Source organism: Equus caballus, chromosome 24 (assembly GCF_041296265.1).
Source record: "Equus caballus isolate H_3958 breed thoroughbred chromosome 24, TB-T2T, whole genome shotgun sequence".
NCBI classification, from domain to species: Eukaryota; Metazoa; Chordata; class Mammalia; order Perissodactyla; family Equidae; genus Equus; species Equus caballus.
In genome coordinates this window covers 24,181,467-24,205,455 of record NC_091707.1, presented here as the reverse complement: position 1 = coordinate 24,205,455, position 23,989 = coordinate 24,181,467, and the positions used below count along the sequence as shown (strand labels likewise).

Here is a 23,989-nt window from a genome sequence, read left to right as displayed (position 1 = left end):
CCGAACTGAGGGGGTGCCCATGCTTCTGCACACCCTGGGGAAAGTCCCCAAGTCACGCGGTTGTGCGTGGGGAGCCTGTGACGCTCAGGCTTGTCTCCACGCTTCCGCCTACAGAGTCACGACTGGGGACCGCGACGGAGGCGCCTCGAGCGCACGCCAACCCCTGCCTGACCACTCGAGCGGGCGGGCAGGCGCGCACGTACGCACGCACGCACACTTCGGCCCCGCGCCCCTCGTTCTTCGGCTACCAGGCGCGCGATCACATGGGCCCATCGCGCGGCGGCCGGCGCGGGAAGCCGCGCGAGAGCGGGCAGCGGGGTGCGTGTGCCGGCGCCGCCGCGTGACGTACACGGCGCGGGAGCCGCCCCTCCCGCACGGAGGAGCCGGCTGGCCGCCGCGGCGGCGTCTGGGTAAGCGACGCGGCCCGGCCCCTGTGGGTTGCTCCGGGTTCAGTCCCTCCCGCCGCGAGCCGCCCAGGGCGGCGGCCTGCAGCTGCGCCGGTCGCGGGACAGATGCAAGTAGCTGGGGAGAGGGGTGTTTTTGGTCCATTTGAGATGTCAATCAGGGCAAAGGAGGAAAATAGCAACCGCGTGTGAGCGCTGGGCCGAGGATGCACGGAGTCGCCCTTCGCTGCCCGCGCGAGGCGCTGCCGGGGCCTGACTCAGGCCGGGACGGCGCGCGGGGCGCCGCAAAGGCATGGCGCCCTCTGCGCCGCGGGCCTGGGTGCGAGCCGGCGCGGGAAGCCCCGGCGGGCCCACGGCTTTCCCCTCGCGGCCGCGCCGGCCTCGCAAGTGGGCGGGTCTCCAGGTGCAGCCTGTGAGACGCTGCGGCCGCTGCCCTCCTTCTCCCTTCCCCACCCCCGTTTGTTTTTACCCGTTTGTAGAGCAGGAAGTCCCCCCTATAATTCATTACTATCCTTTTTCAGATTATATTAATCTCATTTTAAGCAAATCCAGTTTTTCTCTTTAAAGCTTCCCCCATTCATCACTGCCTTCCGTGGCACTCATTATTTGGAGAAATCAAGCTGCTTAGGCAGCGTCTAGCGCTGTACCTGGAACTTGACAGCAGCCAACGTGTTTCATAAATTAACGCTCGTTTTTCCCCAAGGTATTAAATTTGGCATTCATTCTCTGGAGACTTAAATCTTTTTGGTAAAGCTGTTGATTCTCATAGGATTCTGTCAAGTGTGTAAAGTACACTTTGGAATCACAAAGCTGAAAGGGGTCTTGTAGAAAATCCAGTTCATCCCTCTCATTTTACAGATGAGGACACCAGGCCTAAAGAGCGTGTAGCTTGATGAGGTCCCACACTTGGGTAACTGGCCTCCAGGGCTCCAGACGCCTTGGTCCTTGCACTCTCCACCACATCAGGAGTCCAGTGCTGGTTTAACCCACTCACAGAGGTGATTATAATTAGTTTGATTCAGGTTATGGAGAAATCAAGCTTGTCCAGTGTGTGATGGCTGTGGTATTTTAAGGAATGGGGTTGGCACTTTTTCTAGGTGCAGTAGACTGCCTGCGATGTACTCTGGAGCTCAAAGCTTGTCCCCCCACAAAACTCAGCCTTATTCTCTGCAGGAATAACCAACATTTGCAGCATTGGTTGCTTCCTTAAGTTAAGGCATCAAAGTCCTCTTTAGCAATCTGGATGCGTTTTAATTAAGGATAAACTGTTAATGCGTTATCAGATGTCAGCTCCTTAATAGGGAACAAAACACTGATGGGATAGTACATGGAATAGATTAGTTCTTAGGGCTCGGAGGTTATCAGGAAGCAGTGGAGCATCACAGGGGTGGTCAGCAAGAAAGAAGGGAGGACCTCACAGGACTTGCTGTACCTTTTTGCCCAGCCCTGCCCTGAATGTCTTATTTTGAGGTAGTGGAGATGGACTCTACTCAGGTTTGGTCGCTGTTTACTGAGTACCTGCAGTGGCTAGCTGCTCTCATAGATGAATTTCGATTACTTACCAAAAAGGAGGTAGCATTATCGCCATGTTACAAATGAGGAGACAGGTTCAGGGAGATTTACCTGGCTTCATTTGCAGTAGAATTCAAGCCTAGATCACTTATCTCCCCAGTCCAGTCAGTGCTCTTTTGCATTATGTCTTGCTACCACTTCAAGCCAGGAAGGGGATGAGAGAATCGCCTGTGGCTGATTTATTGGCGCCTGTGGTTGCCCAGAGAGGCCGAGCAGGACTTTCAGCTGCCCTTTCTGCCTTAGAAAGTGGAGCTGTGTGCTTCCACCCTATCTCCTGAGGGGAATGCGAAGGAGCCAGGCTGTCTAGCTGGGGAGGAGGGGCCCAAGTGCCGAGGCCGTAAAATATCCTGGCGAGGGCTATGCTGGGAAGTGTTGCGTAATGCCCTCCCCGCCGCTGAACCAAGTGATTTATTTACTATGGTTTGTAGGTGGTGCTTGACCATCTTGTTAAAGAAAAACATGTCCATTTTAGTAATAACAGGGCCAGAAAAGAGTTGGGGGTTTTATATTATTGCGGGCCTTTTTCTTGTCTTAAAAAAGCAGTGCAGGTGCTCTTATCTTGATCAATTATGAAGTACTTCTACACCACTTCCTGTGCCCCCTTTCTGCTTATTTATTCCAAATTGCATGTGAACTTCAGTCTTTTGAAAGAAGAATGCTAAGAGAAATACTGCTCCAGTTTATAGTTACCTGCACGGGTTATGGAGTCAGACCTAGCTTTTGAGCCCCACTTTATACTATTTGCTAGTTGCGTGTCCTAAGTGTAGGGGTTTTTTTTGTCTGTAAAATGGAAATAAAAATAGCACGTATAGGCACAGTGAGGATTAAAGGAAATAATGTACATAGAACATTTAGCACAAGGCCTTTTGTGTAGTATTTACTCATAATAGTAGCTATTGATAATAACTAGAACAGTATTATTCCCTCTAGGATAGGAAAGAATATTACTACTTGAGTTTGCTTCCGGTGAGTGGAGGAAGAGGAAAGAAAGTGTTTGAAGCAAACATCGGTTTTAGGATTATTGATTGAATTTATTAACGCTTCTCCTTTCCCTTTGCTAGCAGGATTTTTTTCTTTTTAACCTTATCTGGAGAAAAAGTGTTTATAGTGTTAAGTTGGTTATTTTTGAAATTTTTCTAATTCATTTCTTCCCTGGTTACAAATTAATTATGCAGTGACTTTTTGTTCCTCCTGAAAAACTCTAGGCACTTTAAGCAAAGGGTTTCATTAGCCCATGTGGATAACGTGTCAGTGGGATGTTCGGTGGCAGAGGAAGTCCTGGCACACCTACGTTCAGAAGTTACCATCGTTCTTGTTTGTACTGTATTCTAGGTCTGTACTAGGGCTGTCATTTTCCAACTTTCTTCTGTCCTTTGAGTACCTTTTTTTTTTTCAGAAATGCAGTCTTTATTTTTTTAGTGGACTACGAAGAATCTTTTTCTTTACTTCACGGGATTCTGATTTTTTTAAGGTCCACTAGCAATTTGCACTCACTGGTGTTAGCGTTTTGTTTGCCTGGTGCTGCGGTTTTTATCAGGCATCCCACATGTTGGTTAGATGGGGCTAGAGATGTAGCAGGCTGGCTGTGTCTGCCAACAGGCAGGAGGCCCCAAACTAACGTCTCCCTGTTCCGTTAAAGGTTTTTAGAGCATAACTGCTCTTCCTGTGTCATCTACCACGTCTGCTGCTTACCCTCTCCTCTTATATTCTCACGGCTTTTCTTAAGCAGATGCCTAGAATTACCACAGATTGTACCTCAAACAATATTTTCAGATTTGGAATTTCCATATCACTTTTAGATGTTATGAAAATGGCTGTAATGGCCTTCGGGAGTAAATACCTCTTTTTCCTAAATACTTTTTAAAAAGAAGTCTGAAAATTGTGTGTTCCTCCTCTGCCTCCAAGGTGCATCCTACTAGTTTGGGAGCACTTTTGCTTCTTAATCTGGCTAATTTTTTAGTTTAAAATACAATTAGAATTACAATTGTTGATTTTTGTTCATTTAATGTAATTGGTATATTTCCCACATTTGAGCATTTCTTGTGAAAGTGCTTCTTTTTTCCTGTAATTTTAGAGTGTGAAATATTTTCTTGGGTTTCCTTAGTCACCTCTTCTAACGCAGTGGTTCTTAACTGAGGCATCATATTAGAATCACCTGAGGAGCTTTTTTGAAAAGACTGTGTGTCGGGCGGGTGAGGGGCCCCTGGTCCCATAGTGGTTAAGCTCACACACTCTGCTTTGGCAGCCCCGGGTTCACAGGTTCAGATCCCAGGCATGGACGTACACACTGCTCATTAAGCCATACTGTGGTGGCATCCCACATACAAAACAGAGGAAGATTGGCATAGATGTTAGCTCAGGGACACTCTTCCTCAAGCAAAAAGAGGAAGACTGCCACAGATGTTAGCCCAGGGCAAGTCTTCCTCGAGCAAAAGGAGGAAGATTGGCAACAGATGTTAGCTCAGGGCCAATCTTCCTCACCAGAAAAAAAAAAAAAGGCTCTGTACCTCACCCTCAGCAATTCTGTGTGGGTTAGCTTGGCATAGGACCCAGGCATCAGTGCCGTTCTACATGGGAGGTTTTACAGTACAGTCAGCAATAAGGGCCACTATTCAAGCATAACATGACTTCTGGGTTATAGAATGTTACACCTCCACAATCAGAAAGTACCACTAAAAGTGGAAATCAGTGTATAAACTCTTTTATCATGTGGCACTTTGAATATTTCTGCTTTTACCTTTGTGTTTATAGCCATGAGTAAATATCTCAAAAAAGCTGTACACATTCCTCTGCCAACTTTCCTGACTCCTTGTCTTAATGATCATTCATAAGAAAGTCACAATGGTAGTAACCACAGAGAAGATATCTGAGGCTGCTTGTTTTCTACAGAAACAGATGTCTTACTCGTTTTGTTCTTTTTTTTTATTAAAGATTCTTACAGCCTAAGAGAATGAAAAGCTGTGTATTCCAGGACATCGTTCTGGCTGCCATAGATCTGAGAGTCCAGTCTGACCAATACAATAGATTTTTTAAGTGAATAAAAATCAAAGATGTTGAATAGCAAGCTAACTTTGAATTGAACAAACATAGATACTGGTATAAAGCTGTTCTAGTTTATGTAGTTTAAGCAAATCCAGAGTCACTGCAATCTATTAAGTAAACAAGATTTTTGTAGTCTTTCTTAAATATCATTGCTAACCCCATTATAATGTAAATACAACTTCGATAACAGATAAAGCATTTTAAGATGTAGCACTCTTACATTTTGGCTCTAGTATTTGTAAATATAATACAATGATAATTATTTTTCTGCAACCTCTCTCACATCTTAACATTTTCACCAAAAATTCTCAAATGTAACTTCTAAGATCTTTCTGTAAGCATAGGAAACTTTGGCTGTTCCACATGTAAGAGAAAATAAAATTGATGGTCAAAGAAATGATGAGCAAAAGCTATATAAAAAGCCAGCTAATAATTTGCAAAGTAGAATGTGTTGGAAAATGTCCTTAACTTTGATGGATTGACTGTTTATATGGGGTAAAAATCTGTGTTGCCTTAAAACATCAAAGGTATATTATTATGCAAAGAAGTTTGAATGCACTTATTATATATTTAAGGCTTATTTTTTTTTTTAACAGATCTGAATTTGTTTCATTTTATAAACTTGGAAAATTTACCCCCTTATTTGGTTCAATATAGTCACAAAATCTGCCATCAATATATATGTTGAAAGTTCTAGATTGGGGTTTTGAAGAAAGGGCACTGAGTTTAAAGTCCAACTTGAAGTACTACCAGTGCCATTTTATAGCTAGTTGTCTGACTTTGGGTACCTTTCCTGCCTTCTCTGAGCCAATGGTTCCTCAACTATAAAATGGAACTAATGTAGTACCTACTCTACTACCTTATAGGATCAAAAAAAAGATAGTGTAGGGCAGAGGTTCTCAAAGTGTGGACCAAGGACCCCCCTGGAAGTTCTGGAAACCCTTTCAGTGGGTCTACAAGAATCTCCCTTTTTTTTTTTTTTTAAAAGATTTTATTTTTCCTTTTTCTCCCCAAAGCCCCCGGTACATAATTGTATATTTTTAGTCATGGGTCCTTCTAGTTGTGACATGTGGGATGCCACCTCAGCATGGCTTGATGAGCAGTGCCATGTCCATGCCCAGGATCCAAACCGGTGAAACCATGGGCCCCGGAAGCACGAGAACTTAACCACTCAGCCACGGGGCCGGCCCCCGTGAATCTCCCTTTTGTAGGGCCAAATTCTCTTAATATGTTTGAACCAGAACAACATGTGGCAACAGATTAAATGCAGAAGCAAATAAAAGAACTGGGTATATTTTTTAAAGCCAGGTATTAAAGAAGATAGCAAAATATAAAGCAATGCCATAACAATGCCTTTTTTTTAAGGAAAAAATGTATTATTTATGTTAATAAGTAATGAACTTGTTATTTTAAATAAATATTTAAGAGTTTCTCAGTTTTAAGTTCTACCATGGTACATATTGATAAATATAACCCACATAAACAACAGCTCTCTGTTGACCCTAATACTTTTCTTTAGAGTATAAATGGATCTTGAGACCAGAACTTTTTAAAACTGCTAATGAAGGGTCATGGCTGAGTAGTACCTTTGGGGGCAATTCTGCAGATAAAAACTGTAAACTTTAGGAGCTGGCCCAGTGGTGTAGTGGTTAAGTTCGCACACTCTACTTCAGCAGCCCAGGGTTCACTGGTTCAGATCCCCGGCACAGACCTATGCACCACTCATCAAGCCTTGCTGTGGCAGCATCCCACATAGAAAATGGAAGAGGATTGCCACAAATGTTAGCTCAACAACAACCTTCCTCAAGCAAAAAGAGGAAGATTGGTACAGATGTTAGCTCAGGGCCAATCTTCCTCACCAAAACAAAAAATTAAACTATAAACTTGAAAAAGTTTTAAAAACTACCAGATGGCATTCAAGAATGACAAAAAGCAGGCAGAAACTGGAATGAGGTCTACACTTGGAAGAAGGGACCAACAGTGCATACCTTTCCATTTTTATGGCTTTTAGCCTCAGAGAAGGCCCCAGTTGGTGACATGATGGGATGGCTAAAACTGGGATAACCTGTAATCTTACTTGCTTGAAGAAAAGAGGACAAAGTTCAGAGTGATCACACAGCTGGAAAGTAAGGAGCAAAATCCTAGAAAAGATGTCAGTGGTGGTGGGGGCGGGGGGGACGACCTTAAATACTGTGTATAAACTCAGCTTGAATCTCTTGCCAACCCCTAAACTTATACATGTGTTGAGCAGCCTCAAGACAGCACATCTAACACTAAGAAAACTGAACCATAGGGGAGTTAGAACTTGGAGTTTAAGTCCAGCCAAGTTAATTGTCTGCAAAACAAAACAAAAACGTTAACTCCTAGGAAGAATATTACAGAATCTGGGGTCTTTACTATAGCAATCACAATGTCTAGGATATTATCCAAAGTGACCAGACATATGAGGAAACAGGAAACTATCACCCTGATTGGAGGATGACCCCAAGGTGAAACTTCTCTCTTACCAAGCCAGTTTCTGTGCCTCTTCTCCAGTGTTCTAGGACCCAGCCTTTTTATCAACACCTAGCACATGGCAGTTACTCTGCACATATGACCTGAAGAAGTGAATGAATTCTTCCAGTTATCCAAACTGGAATTCCGAGACTCACCTTTGGCTTGATCATTGTGGCTGACCACATCCAGTCTGCTGCCAAGGCAAATCTGGTGTGTCTTGTATTCCTTCCTTCATTTCCACTGCCTTTGGAGTTGGAGTAGGCTCTTTGCGCTTCTTTCTTTCTCCATGCCTTTCCCTTGCTAATCTTTTTTTTATATTGCTGCTAGAGCAGTCTTGACTCCTAGGCCTAATGATGGTGATAACTGGTGTTTATTGAACACTTACTATGGGCCTCACTATTTCTAAGTGCTCACATGCGTTATCTTACTAAATCTATATAACAACCTGTGAGGTAGATACTGCAGTTGTCCATATTTTATAAGTGAAACTGAAGCCCAGAGAGTTGAGTCTCCTGTCTAGATCACACAGGTAAATGGCAGAGCTAGGATTTTAATCCATACTTTTGGATTCTAGAGTCCAAGCTTTAACTACTCTGCCAGTTTCCCTCCCACAGAAAATGTCCTAACATAGTTCATTGCAAACACAGCTGGAGTACCTTTTAACTGTGTGCCCGCTGTGAGCTGACCCCATCTCTTGTTATTCACTTACTTTTGTTTGTTCTATGCCAAACTGAATTCTTCAGTTATCTATATATTTGTACCCCTCCCTGTCATTTTACTCATTCCATTTTTTCTGCCTGGAATGCTGTGTTCACCTTCTGCCTGTTTATCCAAATCCAGTTCCCATGGCTTATTTTCCATTGAGTCTCCTGTTATTTATCTCCCCCTCACACCATGTTCTCCAAACTGCTCTTATGGCATTTAACACTTTTACTTCATGTTGCAATTACTAGGTTTTGTGTTTTGTTTCCCCTGTTAGCCTGTAATCTTGATTGCAGCATCTATGTAATTTTTTTTCCATCCCCATGCTTTGTTCAATGGATGTTTTCAAATGTTTATTAAATTTCTCTTCAAAAAATATTTGTTCAATAACTGAAGAATGTAACTGTTATTCATAGATCATTAACCGCAACATTTTTCTATATTTGGTTTTTTAGCGTGCCATTTCTCATTTCCATATGTTTCAAGAGTTTATTATACTAATGTATAATATGTATATAGAAAAAAACTGGTAAAAATGTTTATGATCTGCTGAGGGAGGTTGAGACAATTTGTAAGGGTATTTTAAGGTACTTCAATTTGAACCATTTCATTGAATCTAAGACATGTTTTTCAAATACTAACATCTCCAACATAGAATTTTATTTTGGTTTTTTAATCTCGCTATAAACTGATGGTGCTTTAGAATCAAGGAAATGTGGTAAATACAATAAATAGTAACTTTTGACTAAATGCCCTTTTGGAACAATACCCACAATTTGGATCTTGTTAGAGGATAGGCTCGAGTCTGTAGGTTGTCTTATTATTTCTTGTTTCATTGCTGCTTAAAGGCTTTTAACATGAGATGGTAAAGGATATGAGTTTTTTTTTAGATTGGGGAAACTATTATGTTTGAATAAGTAGGGTTTTTAAAAGTAATGTGTGAATGTTGACTTAAAAGAAGCAAGTTGCAGGATCCCTAAAGTACAATTTTATTTATATAAAATTTTGAAACATGCAAAACACTACCTTGTTAAGTGATATATGCATTTGCAGTAAGAATGTGACGGCGTACAAGAGAGTCGTAAACACCAAGTGCAGGATGGTGGGTACTTTGTGGGGAGGGGGATAGAATGAGGGAGAGATGCCAGGGGTCTCTCACGGGGTTTACTTTCTGTGCTCAGGGGTTGGTGGGTGTTTGTTACATTCTTGTCTGGACCTACTTTTCTATCTGAAATATTTCATAATTTTAAAAAATGAGAGAAAAAGGAATATATTTAGTATGTATTTATGATACTAAACGTCAATAAAAGGTTTTTTTAAGTTCCAACAGTACAGTTCCCTCCACTCTTAACTCCTTGCTCCCTAGTTTCCCTCCTAGAAATGAACATGTTACTTGTTTCTTTGAAACTTTCCAGAGATGTGTACATAAACAAGAATATATTTATGTATAAGTTCCTCTGCCACCTATAAAAATAACCACCCCACCTCATAGTAGTGCTCTCTATACAGTTTTATACTTTGCTTTTTTTACGTACTGTATCTTGGAGGTTATTCCCTATCAGTACATTAAATATGTAGTTTTAATAAAAATAAGTTTAGCCTTTTATCAGTAATAATTACCTTTGCCTTTACCAGTTATAGTCTAGACTTTATCCACTAGAAAGAATAAATATTTGTGTTGCTATGTCACATTTGCATAAGCAGCAGGAAATCTGAGTTTCTCCCTGATTCCTCTTTCGATATATTCCTGAGGCTTCCCGAGGTGCCTTGATGTGTAACCAGACTGTTCCCGAGGCTCCTCCAGTCTATGTGCTCTCTGGGAGGTGGAGAGGGAGGACGTTTGGGCTCTGGAGCCCAGTGCCTGGGTTTGAGTCCCCTCTTCTGCCGCTGACTAGCGTGTGACCTTGGCTAAGTTAACTCTCTGTGCTGGTTCGGTTCTTCACTATAAGATGCATTGAGTATTCCCTTTGTCGTAGAGTTGTACTGAAAATTGAGTGAGTGGAAAGTGCCTGACTCATAGAACGCACTATAAAGTGTTAGCAATTTTTCCTATATTATCGGTCACTCCGCTGTCTGCTGCCCAAGCCACTGCCAATCTCCAGACAGCTAACCCCACACTCATCACTGACCTTAGACCTTGTTCTCTCTGGCTAGTGAGGAAACTTCATTCTCTTTGTAGGATCTGCTCTTTTAGAGGATGTTCTCCCAGCCCCCTGGTGACACACTTTATACCACAGCTGCCATCTCCCTAAAGCACTAGGGTGCTCTGCACAGTTGGGTGGAGAAGGTGGTGAAGCACAGCCTCCAACCTGCCCGGAACCACAGTGCCCTTGAATGTCCTTGCTGCTCACACTACTCTTCTCCGCCAGAATTCTTTTGCATGTTCTTCCTCATGCATGATTTTCACCGTGGGACTAGTGGTGCATTTTGCTTCCTTCGGGAACCTCCGTGTTTATATGTGTCTGAATCCAGTTTAGATCAGGGTTTAGGTTCCTTCCCATGGGGCTCCAGGGCCCCATGTAAATCGGGGGATGTGTCTTGACATCTATTTTAAGGGCTCCTGAACATACTGTGACTGATAAGCTTCACAAACATTGTATGATAGTTAGGAGGCCGGTGTCCCCTGAGTTCACAAAGGATCTGTAAGGAGCAGTGACAGCTGTAGCCCAGCCAGGACACACTTCTGTGTGAATAGCAGTTTCCATCAGAAGGTGCTTTTCACATAACTCCCTTCATTTAGCTCTGAGGTGGGGAGGGATCAGTATCTCATGCCCATTTTTCCAGTGAGGAAACAGGACTAGAAACATGTGGTCACATAGATAAAAAAGGATAGGCTTTCCTTTTGCTCCTGTGTCACTCATACCAAGCTACCTTCTTACCAGATGAAAAAAAGCCATATTTTACAGTTTCAGCAGCGTTGACATTGATTGTCATATGGGGAGATTTAATGTTAGCTAGGTTTGGGGTGAAAGGGACAGTATGGAGAGCTGTTGGATAATTTCATTTAAATTTAGTGCTCCTTGTACTCTGTAGGTCTGCATAAACTGTAGCCAGTTTCATAAGAAAAAATTGTCCTTTTTCTCAGAGCCACAATGGACACAGCCAGCCATAGCCTTGTCCTCCTGCAGCAGCTGAACATGCAACGAGAATTTGGTTTTCTGTGTGATTGCACTGTTGCTATTGGAGATGTTTACTTCAAAGCCCACAGAGCAGTGCTTGCTGCTTTTTCTAACTATTTCAAGATGATATTTATTCACCAAACAAGGTAAGGGTGTGCTTTTGTAAATCAGAAGAATTTTTAATATTGTGATATATCTAGGCCTTATTATAACATCATTTTGGGGGTTTTTGTTATGGGGTCACCTTAATAAAAAAAAATTTATAATAATTTTTTTCTACACATCAGTAATTAAACTCAGAGTATAGGATCCATGGTGGAAAATAAGAATGAAAACAGTAATAGCTAAAATTTATTGAAGGCTTATCCCATACCTAAGCACTAAGTATTTACCTAAGGTAAATTCTACTGTAACCCCTATTTTAAAGAAAAGGAAACTGAGACTGAGTTAAGTAACGTGTCCATTTATGATTATATAGTTAATACGTTAGACTCAGATGCAAATCTGTGCTCTTAAAGGTCTTTGCTCTAATCACAAAGTTGTTGATTTCTATTCCATAACACTTTCATAGCAAGGTTTCAGTGTCATAATTCTACTCACCGTATATTCCATATTACAATTCAAAGGTCATTTGTTTCAAAAACTTTTCAAAAAGTTTTCTTGAATTTAGGTTACCCCAACATGATAGGTATGTAGAGAGAGGGCTGGAAAGTGACATTCAGCTTCTGAGTTCTTTCTAAAGAATAGCTTTAATTCATCCTAGATTGAAAGTGATAGAACACTCTTTATGTTTTTTTAGTAGATGTTATATGAAATATTTAGGAGTCCAGCCTCAATTATACATTTTTTTTTTTTGAGGAAGATTAGCCCTGAGCTAACATCTGCTGCCAATCCTCCTCTTTTTTGCTGAGGAAGAGTGGGCCTGAGGTAACATCTGTGCCTATCTCCCTCCACTTTATATGTGGGATGCCTGCTACAACGTGGCTTGATAAGTGGTGCATAGGTCCACGCTCGGGATCTGAACCGGTGAACCCCAGGCCACTGAAGCAGGTTGTGTGAACTTAACTGCTATGCCACTGGGCTGGCCCCTCAATTATACATTTTTAATTGATCATTCATTCAACTATTTATTGAGTATTTACATGTAAGGCACTGTTCTAGACCCCAGTAACAGGTAAGTTACACTCCCTGCCCTCAAGAGATCTGTAGTCTAATAGGTAATGCATGTAAAGAAAATAACTGCAGTGTAATTTATCCCTCTGTGCCCTGGTTTCCTTCTCTGTGAAACACTAGACTAGTATACCTACCCCAGGCTGTTGAGAAAATTAAATGGATTAATAATATTAAAATATTTAGAACAGAGCTTAGCGCTGTTAGCTGCTATTATTAATACTTAATGTGATAAGTCTATAATGGAAGTGTTGTACAAGGTAGAATGGAGTGTCAGCAGCCCTATTTTGAGAATGTTGGAACAGGTTGGAACAAGATCCTGAAGGATCTTGAAGGATCAGGAGGAGTTTTCAGATGTTGTAGAGGAATGCAAGAAGGTACATTGTAAGCAGAGGGAAAAAATGCATGAAAACACACAGATATGAGCCAGCCTAGCACACTCAGAAAACAGAGTAGATCAGAATGATCAGAATGTATGGCACAAAGAGGAGAGGAGCTTAGAGTGGGGGACAGGTTCTGGGTAGCCTTTTCTGCCACACCAAAGAGTTTCCTCTCTGACCTAAGCGGCAATGTAGAAACTAGATTAGAAACACTACCTTCACATCAGTCTCGTCTGAGAAGCTGTGAGTTGGTTCAGCCCTCAAAGCGGTCGTTGTGTACCAGGCATCAGGCTCCAGTAAATGCAGGAGATACTGAAGTGGCAGGCCTGCTGGTGGTGTCTCTGTGGAGCAGCTGACAATCCTCAGTTAACAGAGCTCTGTGCTGATGTGAAAAAAACCTTGCCACAGACCATGGCAGTGGGTGGGTCAGAGCCAAGAGTGAAACCCAAGAGGGAATCCTGAGAATCAGGACTGAAGAAATGGGTTGCCAGCATGCTGACACCCAGTGCTTTCTGGAGCATTGACACACGCTTCTGCTTCCGGGAAGGTGAGTTCAGTGACTGATCCCAATGTTCCTTGACGTCCAGCACTTCTCCCAGGTTGTCTTCACCATCCATTTTGCAGGGTGTTTCCTGATTTCTTCTTACACAGATATTTCCATCTATTATCTGAATTCTAGATTCCTATGTAAAAATTTGGCTTGGGGTTATTTTAAAGCTTTTCAAAGTCATGCCTGTATTCACTTGTGATTTAAAGAGTAGATATATTAATATAGTTGGGAAGCCAAAATAAGGCTAGTGTAATTTAAATTCTAAATATTACCGATTTTAATAGACCTTTTTAAGAATTTTGAATATTTTTTATTGTGGTAAAGTATGTATAACAAAATTTGTCATTTTAACTATTTTTAATTGTATAATTCAGTGGCATAAATTACAGTCACAATGTTGTGCACTGTTGTAGACCCCAGTGCAAGGTAAATTACACTCCCTGCCCTCAAGAAATTTATAATCTAATAGAGAGGTAATGCATGTAAAGAAAATAATTGCAGTGTAATTGATCTCTCTGTGCCTTGGTTTCCTTCTCTGTGAAACACTAGACTAGTATACCCACCCCAGGGTGTTAAGAAAATTAAATGGATTAATAATATTAAAATGCTTAAAACAGAGCTTCTCATCGTCACCACTATCTATTTCTGAAACTTTTCATCACCCCAAACATAAACTGTGCCCATTAACTCTCCCCCTCCAAGCTCCTGGTAACCTCTAATATACTTTCTGTCTCTATGAATTTTCCTATTCTAGGTATTTCCTATAAGTGGCATCATACAAAATTTGTCCTGTTGTGTCTGATTTCACTTAGCATAATGTTTTCAAGGTTCATCCTTGTTATAGCAAAATCAGAACTTCATTCCTTTTTATGGTTGAATAATATTCCATTGTATGTATATGACACATTTTGTTTATCCATTCATCTGTTGATGGACACTTGGGTTGTTTCCATCTCTTGGCTAATGTGAATAATGTAATAAACATCTGTGTAGAGGTATCTGTTTGAGTCCCTGTTTTCAGTTTTTTTTAGTTATATACTCAGTAGACTTTTAAGTTCCCTAAGAGGAGGGTAGCTATTTTATTCATCATTTTTATAACCCATGGCACCAGTATAGTGCATGTTACTTAGGAGCCACTAAGTTAATGTTGAATTACTCAGAATATCTGTCGTGTTTCCTAACTTTAGGAAATAAATTGAATACATGAAGATTTGTTGCTAGGCCATGAAACTGGTATACAATGAAAGTTTAAGCTTTTATTGCCGTCTTCCATCAAGGCAGATTGCTAAGTTTGAACTTCTTAAGAGGAACTTGCTTTAGGTTAAGACTGTATCCTGTTAACTAAAAGGCCAACTGGGTGTTTCATTGTGTGGGTCTGTTTTTCGTTTTTAACAGTGAATGCATAAAAATACAACCAACTGACATCCAGCCTGACATATTCAGCTATTTGTTGCACATCATGTACACGGGGAAAGGGCCAAAACAGATTGTGGATCACAGTCGTTTGGAGGAAGGGATTCGATTTCTTCATGCCGACTACCTTTCTCATATTGCGACCGAAATGAATCAAGTGTTCTCACCAGAGACTGTGCAGTCCTCAAATTTATATGGCATTCAGATCTCAACGACCCAAAAAACAGCTGTCAAACAAGGGCTGGAGGTCAAAGAAGCTCCTTCCAATAACAGTGGAAACAGAGCTGCTGTCCAGGGTGACCACCCCCAGTTGCAGCTCTCTCTTGCTATTGGGCTGGATGATGGCACTGCAGACCAGCAGAGGGCCCACCCTGCCGCCCAGGCCTTGGAGGAGCACCAGAAGCCCCCAGTGTCCATCAAGCAGGAGAGATGTGACCCAGAATCTGTGATTTCTCAGAGCCATCCCTCACCCTCGTCAGAGGTGACAGGCCCCACTTTCACAGAAAGCAGTATCAAAATACACTTATGCCATTACTGTGGTGAACGTTTTGATTCCCGTAGTAATCTAAGGCAACATCTCCACACCCATGTGTCTGGATCCCTCCCGTTTGGTGTCCCTGCTTCCATTCTGGAAAGTAATGACCTTGGTGAAGTGCATCCACTTAATGAAACTAGCGAGGCTCTTGAATGCCGCAGGCTCAGCTCCTTCATTGTCAAGGAGAACGAGCAGCAGCCTGACCACTCGAACCGGGGTACCACAGAGCCTTTGCAGATCAGTCAAGTGTCTTTGATCTCCAAAGACACAGAGCCAGTAGAATTAAACTGTAATTTTTCTTTTTCAAGGAAAAGAAAAATCACCTGTACCATCTGTGGTCATAAATTTCTCCGAAAGAGCCAATTGCTGGAACACATGTACACACACAAAGGTAAATCTTACAGATATAACCGATGCCAAAGATTTGGTAATGCATTAGCCCAGAGATTTCAGCCGTTCTGTGACAGCTGGTCTGATGTCCCCCTGAAAAGTTCTCGCTTGTCGCAAGAACCGTTAGACTCATCTTGTGCCTTAGAGTCAGAGCTCACACAAGAGAATGTGGACACTATCCTAGTTGAGTAGCAGTTTCTCCTTCAGAATTTTTATATCAATTTTGAAAAAAATTAACGTGGATTTTTTTATTCATGAATTATTTTCCTCCTAAAGTTCTATTGACTTTTTTTCTTTGCCATTTATCTATAGTTTTAAGGTTGTATATATTAGGTCTTCTTATTGTAAGATATATTAATACATGACTACTAAAATGTAACCTTCAATTAGGGCTGTGAACTTTTCATAAATCGCAGTTTAGAAATCAGTGTAGAAATATGGAACTTTAGAGTGAATATTTATAGAATTTCTAAGTTACTCTAGATTGTAGAATCAGTAAAAGCAAATTGAATATGAAGTAAGTGAAATCTTTTTAAAAGGATATTCTAGACTATCACTTTTGGCTAATGTTTTATATGAATTAAGCGCCTATGAGGATTATTTTAAAATATTTTCTGCCATATAGAAAGTTACTAGTTATTTTAACGCATAACTATATAACGTAAAAATTTGCTTTAAGGCATAGCTATACCAAATCATGAATAGTTTTAAAATTACTTTTTACTTACTAGCTCTGCAACATCTTACGTGGTTTTTATTTATTTTTTAACATTGAGCATATCTCATTTTCAATAAAAAATATTTTAGGTAAAAAAGAGGGAGAAGAGTGAGACGTCAAAAAAAGCTTAAAGAGAGAAACAGTCAGCTACATACACACAGATGAGTGTGGAAGCCCCAGAGTCAGAGACAGAGAAGAGATTCAGGTAGATCTGTGTTGACTAACACCCCAGTGTTGTCACCTGAACCTAGAGTGTTTTCTTAAAGACCCTAAGAGCAATTTGAGATTTTTATGACCAGGGGTTTACATGAGTTTAAAGAGGAAAATGATAAAATACAAATTATCTTTCTACCCTCAGTGTCAGGAGATTTTCTAGGCTGCCTGAGTTTATGTTAATTTTCTGACAATTGCTTGAAAAAGTAATTTTTCAGTGGCATGGTTTTCACTTTTTTCTGGTCTATAAAACTAGCAGAGTAGATAAAGTCAGTGTCCTGGAACTATGTTTAAAATCCACGATAGCTTTCCCTCTGTGAATAAACTTAACTCCCTTTTATAGTGGTGAAACTTACAAAGCTAAAACTCCAGAAAAATTAAGATTGATGGACTAATGATAGATTCTCCTGCTCTATGTAGCTGGGAAATAGCCGGTCAAACTTCACCACAAAAGATAGATCTAAATTGTTTCTGAAACGTTTAAATTTCAAATACTGTATAGTTAAGAACAATAAAAGAGAGAAGCTTCAAAACAGCCTCATCTTTTTTGTATGCTACCTGTTAAATTCTAAGCCTTTAGATTTTAATAATATCTAACCAATTTGGTTTGTGAAGCTTAGAATTCAACTGCGTACAAAAACTCTTTGAGCTCCTCCCTGACTGCACACTTTTGACGACATTTGCTGACAACATGAGAGTTCCTCAACAGAACGAGTTCAGTGAGGAGGGAGCTCAAAGGGAAATCCAGCTCATTCTGAGGGCACGAAGGTTTTCTGTGGGTAGACAGCAAGTTTAGGTGAATTATGAAATGATAAGTTTTTCTTAAGGCCTGAATAAAGAAAACCAATGGGCATTGTGTAAGGCAGTTGAGTTTCTGCTTTAGACAAGAGAATAAAATCTCCTGAGACTAAGATTCATATGTGTTGGGGGGCCGGCCCCGTGGCTGAGTGGTTAGGTTCCCGAGCTCTGCTTCAGCGGCCCAGGGTTTCGCCAGTTCGGATCCTGGGCGCGGACATGGCAACACTCATCAAGCCACGCTGAGGTGGTGTCCCACATGCCACAGCTAGAAAGACCCACAACTAAAAATACACCACTATGTACCGGGGGGCTTTGGGGAGAAAAAGGAGAAATATAATCTTCAAAAAAAAATAGATTCCTATGTGTTGAGAGCATAATCTAACTAGCTGTTGATAGAGGGTGAGTCGTATTGGGAGGAGTTAAACGCATTGTTCTTTGGGGTCAGACCTTCATCTAATCTTAAACCTAAATCGTTTAAGCAATTATTCAAACTCATAGTGCCCTCACAGATTTCACACAAATATTAACATTGATATCAGGTGTGTTAGGCTATTCAGGATATATTCCCTAGCCTTCTTCAAGGAAAATTCTTTTTTTTCTCCTTCAGGTAACAGTTTTACTGTTTTTTTCCCTTCTATATTCTTTCCTACTTGCTCAGTCATTAGTCCTTGACACAAGAATGGTTGTAGCTAAAGGGTGGGATTGGGGTGCCTAGGAGTTGTGGGGTAGGTAGCATTTCGGGGCCGAGTGAGAGTTTGCTGCGGCTGACTGGCTGTGGTAGACAACATTAATTTAAACCGGAAATATATCCACCTTTGTTGGGTGTTAAGAAAATAGTGGTTAATTGTATTCTTATTCCTATTCCTATAGTTCCTTTTAATATTAGGAATTCAAAGCAAATGTTCTTTCCTTAGTCTTCATAATATCCTCTCTGTTTTAGGGAGTGGAAAAACGTTAACTCCATTTTGAAGAAAAAAAATCCCAAAAACTGGGTTGCCGAGAGCCAGTGAATACTGTTGTGTGACTGGCCCCAGGTTTTTTTTTTTTTCATTCACTCAACAGGCATATTTTTAAAGTAACTGTTATATGATTAACACTGTGCTCTGGGTGTATTTTTTAAAGACATGATTCCTCACTAAGAAAAGCTACTTTGTATAGAAAAGTTCTTCCAGATAAACCTTTTAGTTTTGACTACATCATCTGCAAAATGGAGCTATAATCTTAGTCATATATTATGGCTTACATAATGATTACCAAGCTCTTAAAACTGCCAATGTTATACATACCTTAATCAATGTATCAGGCAAATACTAAACTGACATTTTCCCCTTGGATCAGCTTAGAATTTTCCCTTCTTTCTGGATCCTACATAGTTGTTTTCTGAAGAAAAACAGACTGTTTCAGTATTTGTCCTTATTAGCATATTGTCAGAACTCAGTATCTGATAAGTGAGGTCCACCTTGTAAGAAAACCAAGATTTCTTTGTATATATCTCTTGAGAGTATTATTTCTTGCTCTGATTTTCTGATTTCCCATCCGTAAAGTGGATATAAACAATCCCTACCTCACAGGGGTGTTGTGAGGATTCGTGTTAAAATTGTATTAAGTTCTCTCAGCATTATTGATAAAAACCAACAATATAAAGAAAACTACATTTATTCTGTAGCTAAACTTACTAACTTCACTATTCTAACCCATAAATTCTAGTACATCTGAGGAGCAGTCATATACTATTTAATGCTCAATAATTAATTGACAAAATTCTATTTTTATTTTTTACAAATACTGTAGAAACAGCAGTGTTGCTACAATTCCTCTTCCACCGTAGTTTAATCATCAGTGTTTCTCTTAGCGTTTAGCAAGGAGGATGTTTGTTCTTTGGCATTATTGGGAATAAAACCTTGCCAATTCCAGTTTACTGAAAGTTACCCCCAACGTGTTGTCTACACATAAGAAAAGGAACAAAAGCAATGGAGAGAATGACATTTTGTTTCTTTGATGCAGGTCATCCGAAAACTAGATGGGGACAAGAAATGGAGTGGGGTTAACATAGTAATTCATTATGTTCTATTCAGATAGTATTGGAAAAGGCCTCACTTAAACCTGAAGGAAATACATATTAATCATGGAAAAAGATAGTCTGGAAAATGTATAATTCCATTAACGTTTATTTGCATTGGCAAATTCTTGATGATATAACTCAGATCCTTGAGAAGTATGCTTTTTTTGTAGTAATTAACGTAAAATAGGCCATGTGAGGAGTTTTCATAATGTAAACTGTGTCTTTGTATGTTTTAAACTAAATATAGCTCTATGGTATTTTATTATAATTAATTTTTAAATTGCTAAGAGTGAAATCTGTACCTGATTATTCTCTGCTGTACTTCTGTGTTTGTATCGTTGGACTTTTTGAAAACTGGTGAGATTACACAGTCCCAAGCCTGAATGTCTTATATACCAGGAATCAGAAACTGTGACTTTTGTCTTCAAGACCTGGAAGAATCTTTGTGTTTCAGTCTGTATCTGTGCCACACTTGGTGACCTAGTAGCTTATTGCTCTGATGCAATTGACATTAACTGTCATCAGCTCTTCTGTTTTGTGCCAAATAGTCATTTAGTCAGATCAGATCAAATATCAACTTAAAATACTTTAAAAGAAACTTGGATTTTAAAAACTTCTACAATAAAAAAGGCCCACTGAAGAAATTTTCAAAATACAAGTTACACATAGAAAATACAGGAGCCTGAAATCAATGAGAGATTGCGTGGTTAGACTCTTCCACCTAAAGTACTGTGAGTTTGCTTCAGAAATACTCTTTTAGAAAGTTCTGTATCCTCTATATGGAATGAAAACAGTGGAGTTCCTGTATTTTATCACGACAAATAAATTAATGTGACTTGGTCGTAAACAAAACCTTTTATTAGCTCAGCTTATAGAATGTGTTCTTGTTTTACAGCAGTGTCTCCCAAATGTGTCGTCCTAGTGTGAGGTAAGTGGTCTCTGCCAGGTAACATTTTGGAGGTATGATGCAGTGAGCCCAATTCTTGTCAACCCTGATCTGTGTTAGCAGAAAATTGGTGTCCTAGTCAAGTGCTTTCCAACTCCCATCCCTGGAGAGAAAGGTAATGTCTAGTCATTCCCCAGCCATGTCTTGCTTTGCTCCTTTCTTTCTTCCCTATTTACTCTCTACTATATCTCCTCCAGTACCATAATCTACAACAGTGGTTCTCAACCAGGATGTATTAGAGGAACAGAAGCAACAGGATGTGTGTGTATGTGTGTGTATGTGTGTGTATGTGTATACACAGTATGTGTGTTCGTATACATAGTATATACAGAGAGACTGATTAGAAGGAGTTGGCTCACACAATTACAGAGGCTGAGAAGTCCCAAGATCTACAGTTGGCAGGCTGGAGACCCAGGAGACCTGATGGTATAGTTCCATTCCAAAAGCCAGCAGGTTCGAGACCCACAAAGGCAGGAAAACACCAGTTCCCAGCTCAATAGTCAGGTGGGAGAAGCTCCTCTTCCTCTCAGAAGGGTCAGCTCTTTTGTTCATTTGTAGCCCTTCAACTGATTGCCACATTAGGGAGGACAGTCTGCTCTCCTCAGTCTGCCGATTCAAATGTTCATCTCATCCGAAACACCCTCACAGACACACCCAGAACAACGTTTGAGCAAATATCTGGGCACCCTGTGGCTCAGTCAAGTTGACACATAAAGTTAACCAGCACACAGGGTGATCCCTGTCATCCTGGGGACATTTGGTTATGTGGAGCTGTTTTTGGTTGTCACACTGAGTGGCGTAAGGGGCAGGTTGCTACTGGCATCTAGTGAGTAGAGGCCAGGGATGCTGCTAAACATTTCACAATGCAGTTTATCTGGGCCAAATGTCCGCAGTGCTGAGGTTGACTAAAAGCTTAAAGTGAGTTTTGCAATGGTTGTCAATAGCTAAAGAATGCAAAGAAAGTTAAATTTGGGGATTTATGCCCTAGTTATCCTTGAAGTTAATAATGTTCTTATGGAGTATGAGATGTGTTAGCTCTGAATTAAGTTCTATTTTTATTATCCTTTATGGAAGCTTTTAAAAAATAAAAAGTGTGATTATTAAAAATCAGAGATGTATTAAGCAGCAAGACAGTTTTAAATCTATTAATATAATGTTTGAAATAATTGTGTGTCTAAGAAGGTCTCTTTGTGAAATTAAAATGTCATCGTAGGTTGTAATTTGTGTAAATTTTTAATCTTGCCAAAAGGTGGCAGCAGTATACCTTTTGAAAATCTATTCCACGTTAAGCTCAAATTTGGCGTCACTACTTAATTCACTATTTAGTAGTTAGCTACTGCCAGATCTTACTTTACTTTATAGAGTCATGACTAATGAGCATTTTTCTAGAATTCCATAATATGTTAGGTGCTGAAATATCTTGACATCCCTCTTTGATCAAGATATTTCTAATTTACATGTAAATCTATTATAGCAGCAGCAAACTTTTTAAAATATCACATTTACTGTGATTGTTATATTCAGCATTTCTGAGGATTCTTGTAAGTCTTTAACAGTAAGGCTTAGAATTTCAGTCCCAATCACATTTGCTCTTCTAATCAGGCATCAGACTCAGTTTTTGGTGTTCTGCCTGGTCAAGAGATAAATCAGAGACATTTGAGTAAACACTCCTTGTTTCTTGCCTCTTGTTTCTTTTCTTCACATCCACAACCTGTGAGGTTGGCCTGTATATTATTTCCTGGAATTAATTTTCTCTTTCAACTATGGTTCAACAACTGACTTTGTAACTTGGTGTTCTTTATTCCTTTCTCCCCTCACCTCCATTCTCTGAGCAAGTTGAGACCTTCTGAATCTTGAATAGAGTTCTTTCACCTTCAGCTCTTCTTGCCTTCCAATAGTGAATACAGTCTGCCCTCTTTTTTCTCCCATCATTTCTGCTTGCAACATTATTATTAATATTATCCTAGGACTTTGCAGCTCATCATCAAATGCTTGTCTTAAATTTATTTTACAGCTGATTAGCCAGCTTAAAGAATGAACCCACTTCCTCTAAAATAAATTCTCTTCCAGTGTCTATACAATGTTGAAACTTTTTTCATTGAAACAACATGGTGATACTGTATCAAAATAATGAAAATAAAGTATTTTCCCTTAAGCTGTTAGAAAACCATGGCGTCCTTTCTTGTCAGAAGTCTGCGGGAACAGCACTGTCCTGGGAGGGGTTCTCTGCACAACTGGACTGGTCCTGCTCTCCTAGGAACTGGGGGAGAAGCTTGTGCAGGAAGGAAGCTTGAGAAGGAGGCCCTTATCAGCTGTAGTTGTCACCCCTTGGTGGTCTATATGTTATACTCAATTTCAGGAAGTACAAGTGTACAAATGATTGAATTTCAGGAAGGTCCATGTTAGATTTTTGTGGACCAAACAGGCTTTTGAGGGGTGAGATCTTGTGAATTTACTGCTGCCACATTTTTCTGTAGTGGAAGGTATGTGGTGCTTAGTCCAAACCATATGTAGGTAAGTATCTAATTAGAAAATTTTTTTTGGTAACTGGTATTTGTAATAACTGCCTTGTAGGGAGGAAAATCTAAGAACCTGTGCTGGTTCTTTACAAAAAGGATATAACATTTGCAAATATAAGGGGAAAGGTTTTAAAATGCAGACCAAAGATTCCAGTGGAGTGAGTCTCAAAAGTTTTTTTGCTGGACCAGTTCTCATTTCCCAACATTGCCCTTCTTACACATATATGCAAAGTCTGGTGCTATGAGCTCAGAGGTTACTGTCCTCTTTCTAGCACAGTATTTTAAAGTGTGGGAGGGCAGGCGTATAAACAGAAGACTCCTCTTTTTATTTTAACCATCTCCTGTTTTGCAGATCTCTCAGACTGTAGGCTACATTCAGAGCCACCACGTATGACCGTGCAGATTGTGCACAATAAATGCTCGGGGGCGCCACTCACCAAATCAGTGCTGCTCCTGGAGAGGGGCTATGCACAGTTTGCACAGCTGTGCATGGCAGCCCTGACTTTCCCTACCCTGGCTTAAAGGTTGGGTGTAAGAAGCCCTGATTTTGAATTTCTGCAGCAAGTAGCAGTTTTCACTGATGCAGCCAGGAAATTATATTAAACTAAAATACACAGGTGATAAAAAGAACAATGAAATCAGAATAAGGGAAAAACAGTACTCCCGAGGTGACACAACTTTATATGTTTGTCAAAATTTGGAGGACTGAACTAAAAAGGGTGAATTTTACTGTATTTAAATTATACCTTCATGGAAAAAAAATATTAAAATCACCCAGATGAATATAGATAAGCCTTAGAGTTTAATGAACCATAATGATTGTCATTCAGTATTAACCCTTCACAGATCAGAAAAACATCAGCCAGACATTAAGGGTATGTAGGAAACTCATAAAACTAAAAAGGTAATTCTAAGCAAATTCAGTCTGAAATCAGTGAAATTACTGATAAGGCCGTTTGT

At 40.2% G+C, this 23,989-nt stretch overlaps 1 protein-coding gene across 12 annotated transcripts in view; it reads left to right on the top strand.

Annotated features, from left to right (window-relative positions):
* The first annotated feature begins 276 nt into the window (after positions 1-276).
* The window catches only part of ZBTB25 (zinc finger and BTB domain containing 25), a 42,616-nt gene continuing 18,903 nt past the window's right edge, over positions 277-23,989 (top strand). For 4 of the 12 annotated variants that reach the window (XM_070249229.1, XM_070249233.1, XM_070249231.1 and 1 more), the window contains exons 1-4: positions 277-410; positions 11,302-11,481; positions 14,831-15,774; positions 20,460-20,492. In XM_070249229.1, the coding sequence (XP_070105330.1) occupies positions 11,309-11,481; positions 14,831-15,774; positions 20,460-20,491 (1,149 nt within the window). In that variant the 5' untranslated portion in view covers positions 277-410; positions 11,302-11,308 and the 3' untranslated portion in view covers position 20,492. The other 8 variants (XM_023627902.2, XM_070249232.1, XM_070249236.1 and 5 more) reach the window with 8 other exon arrangements.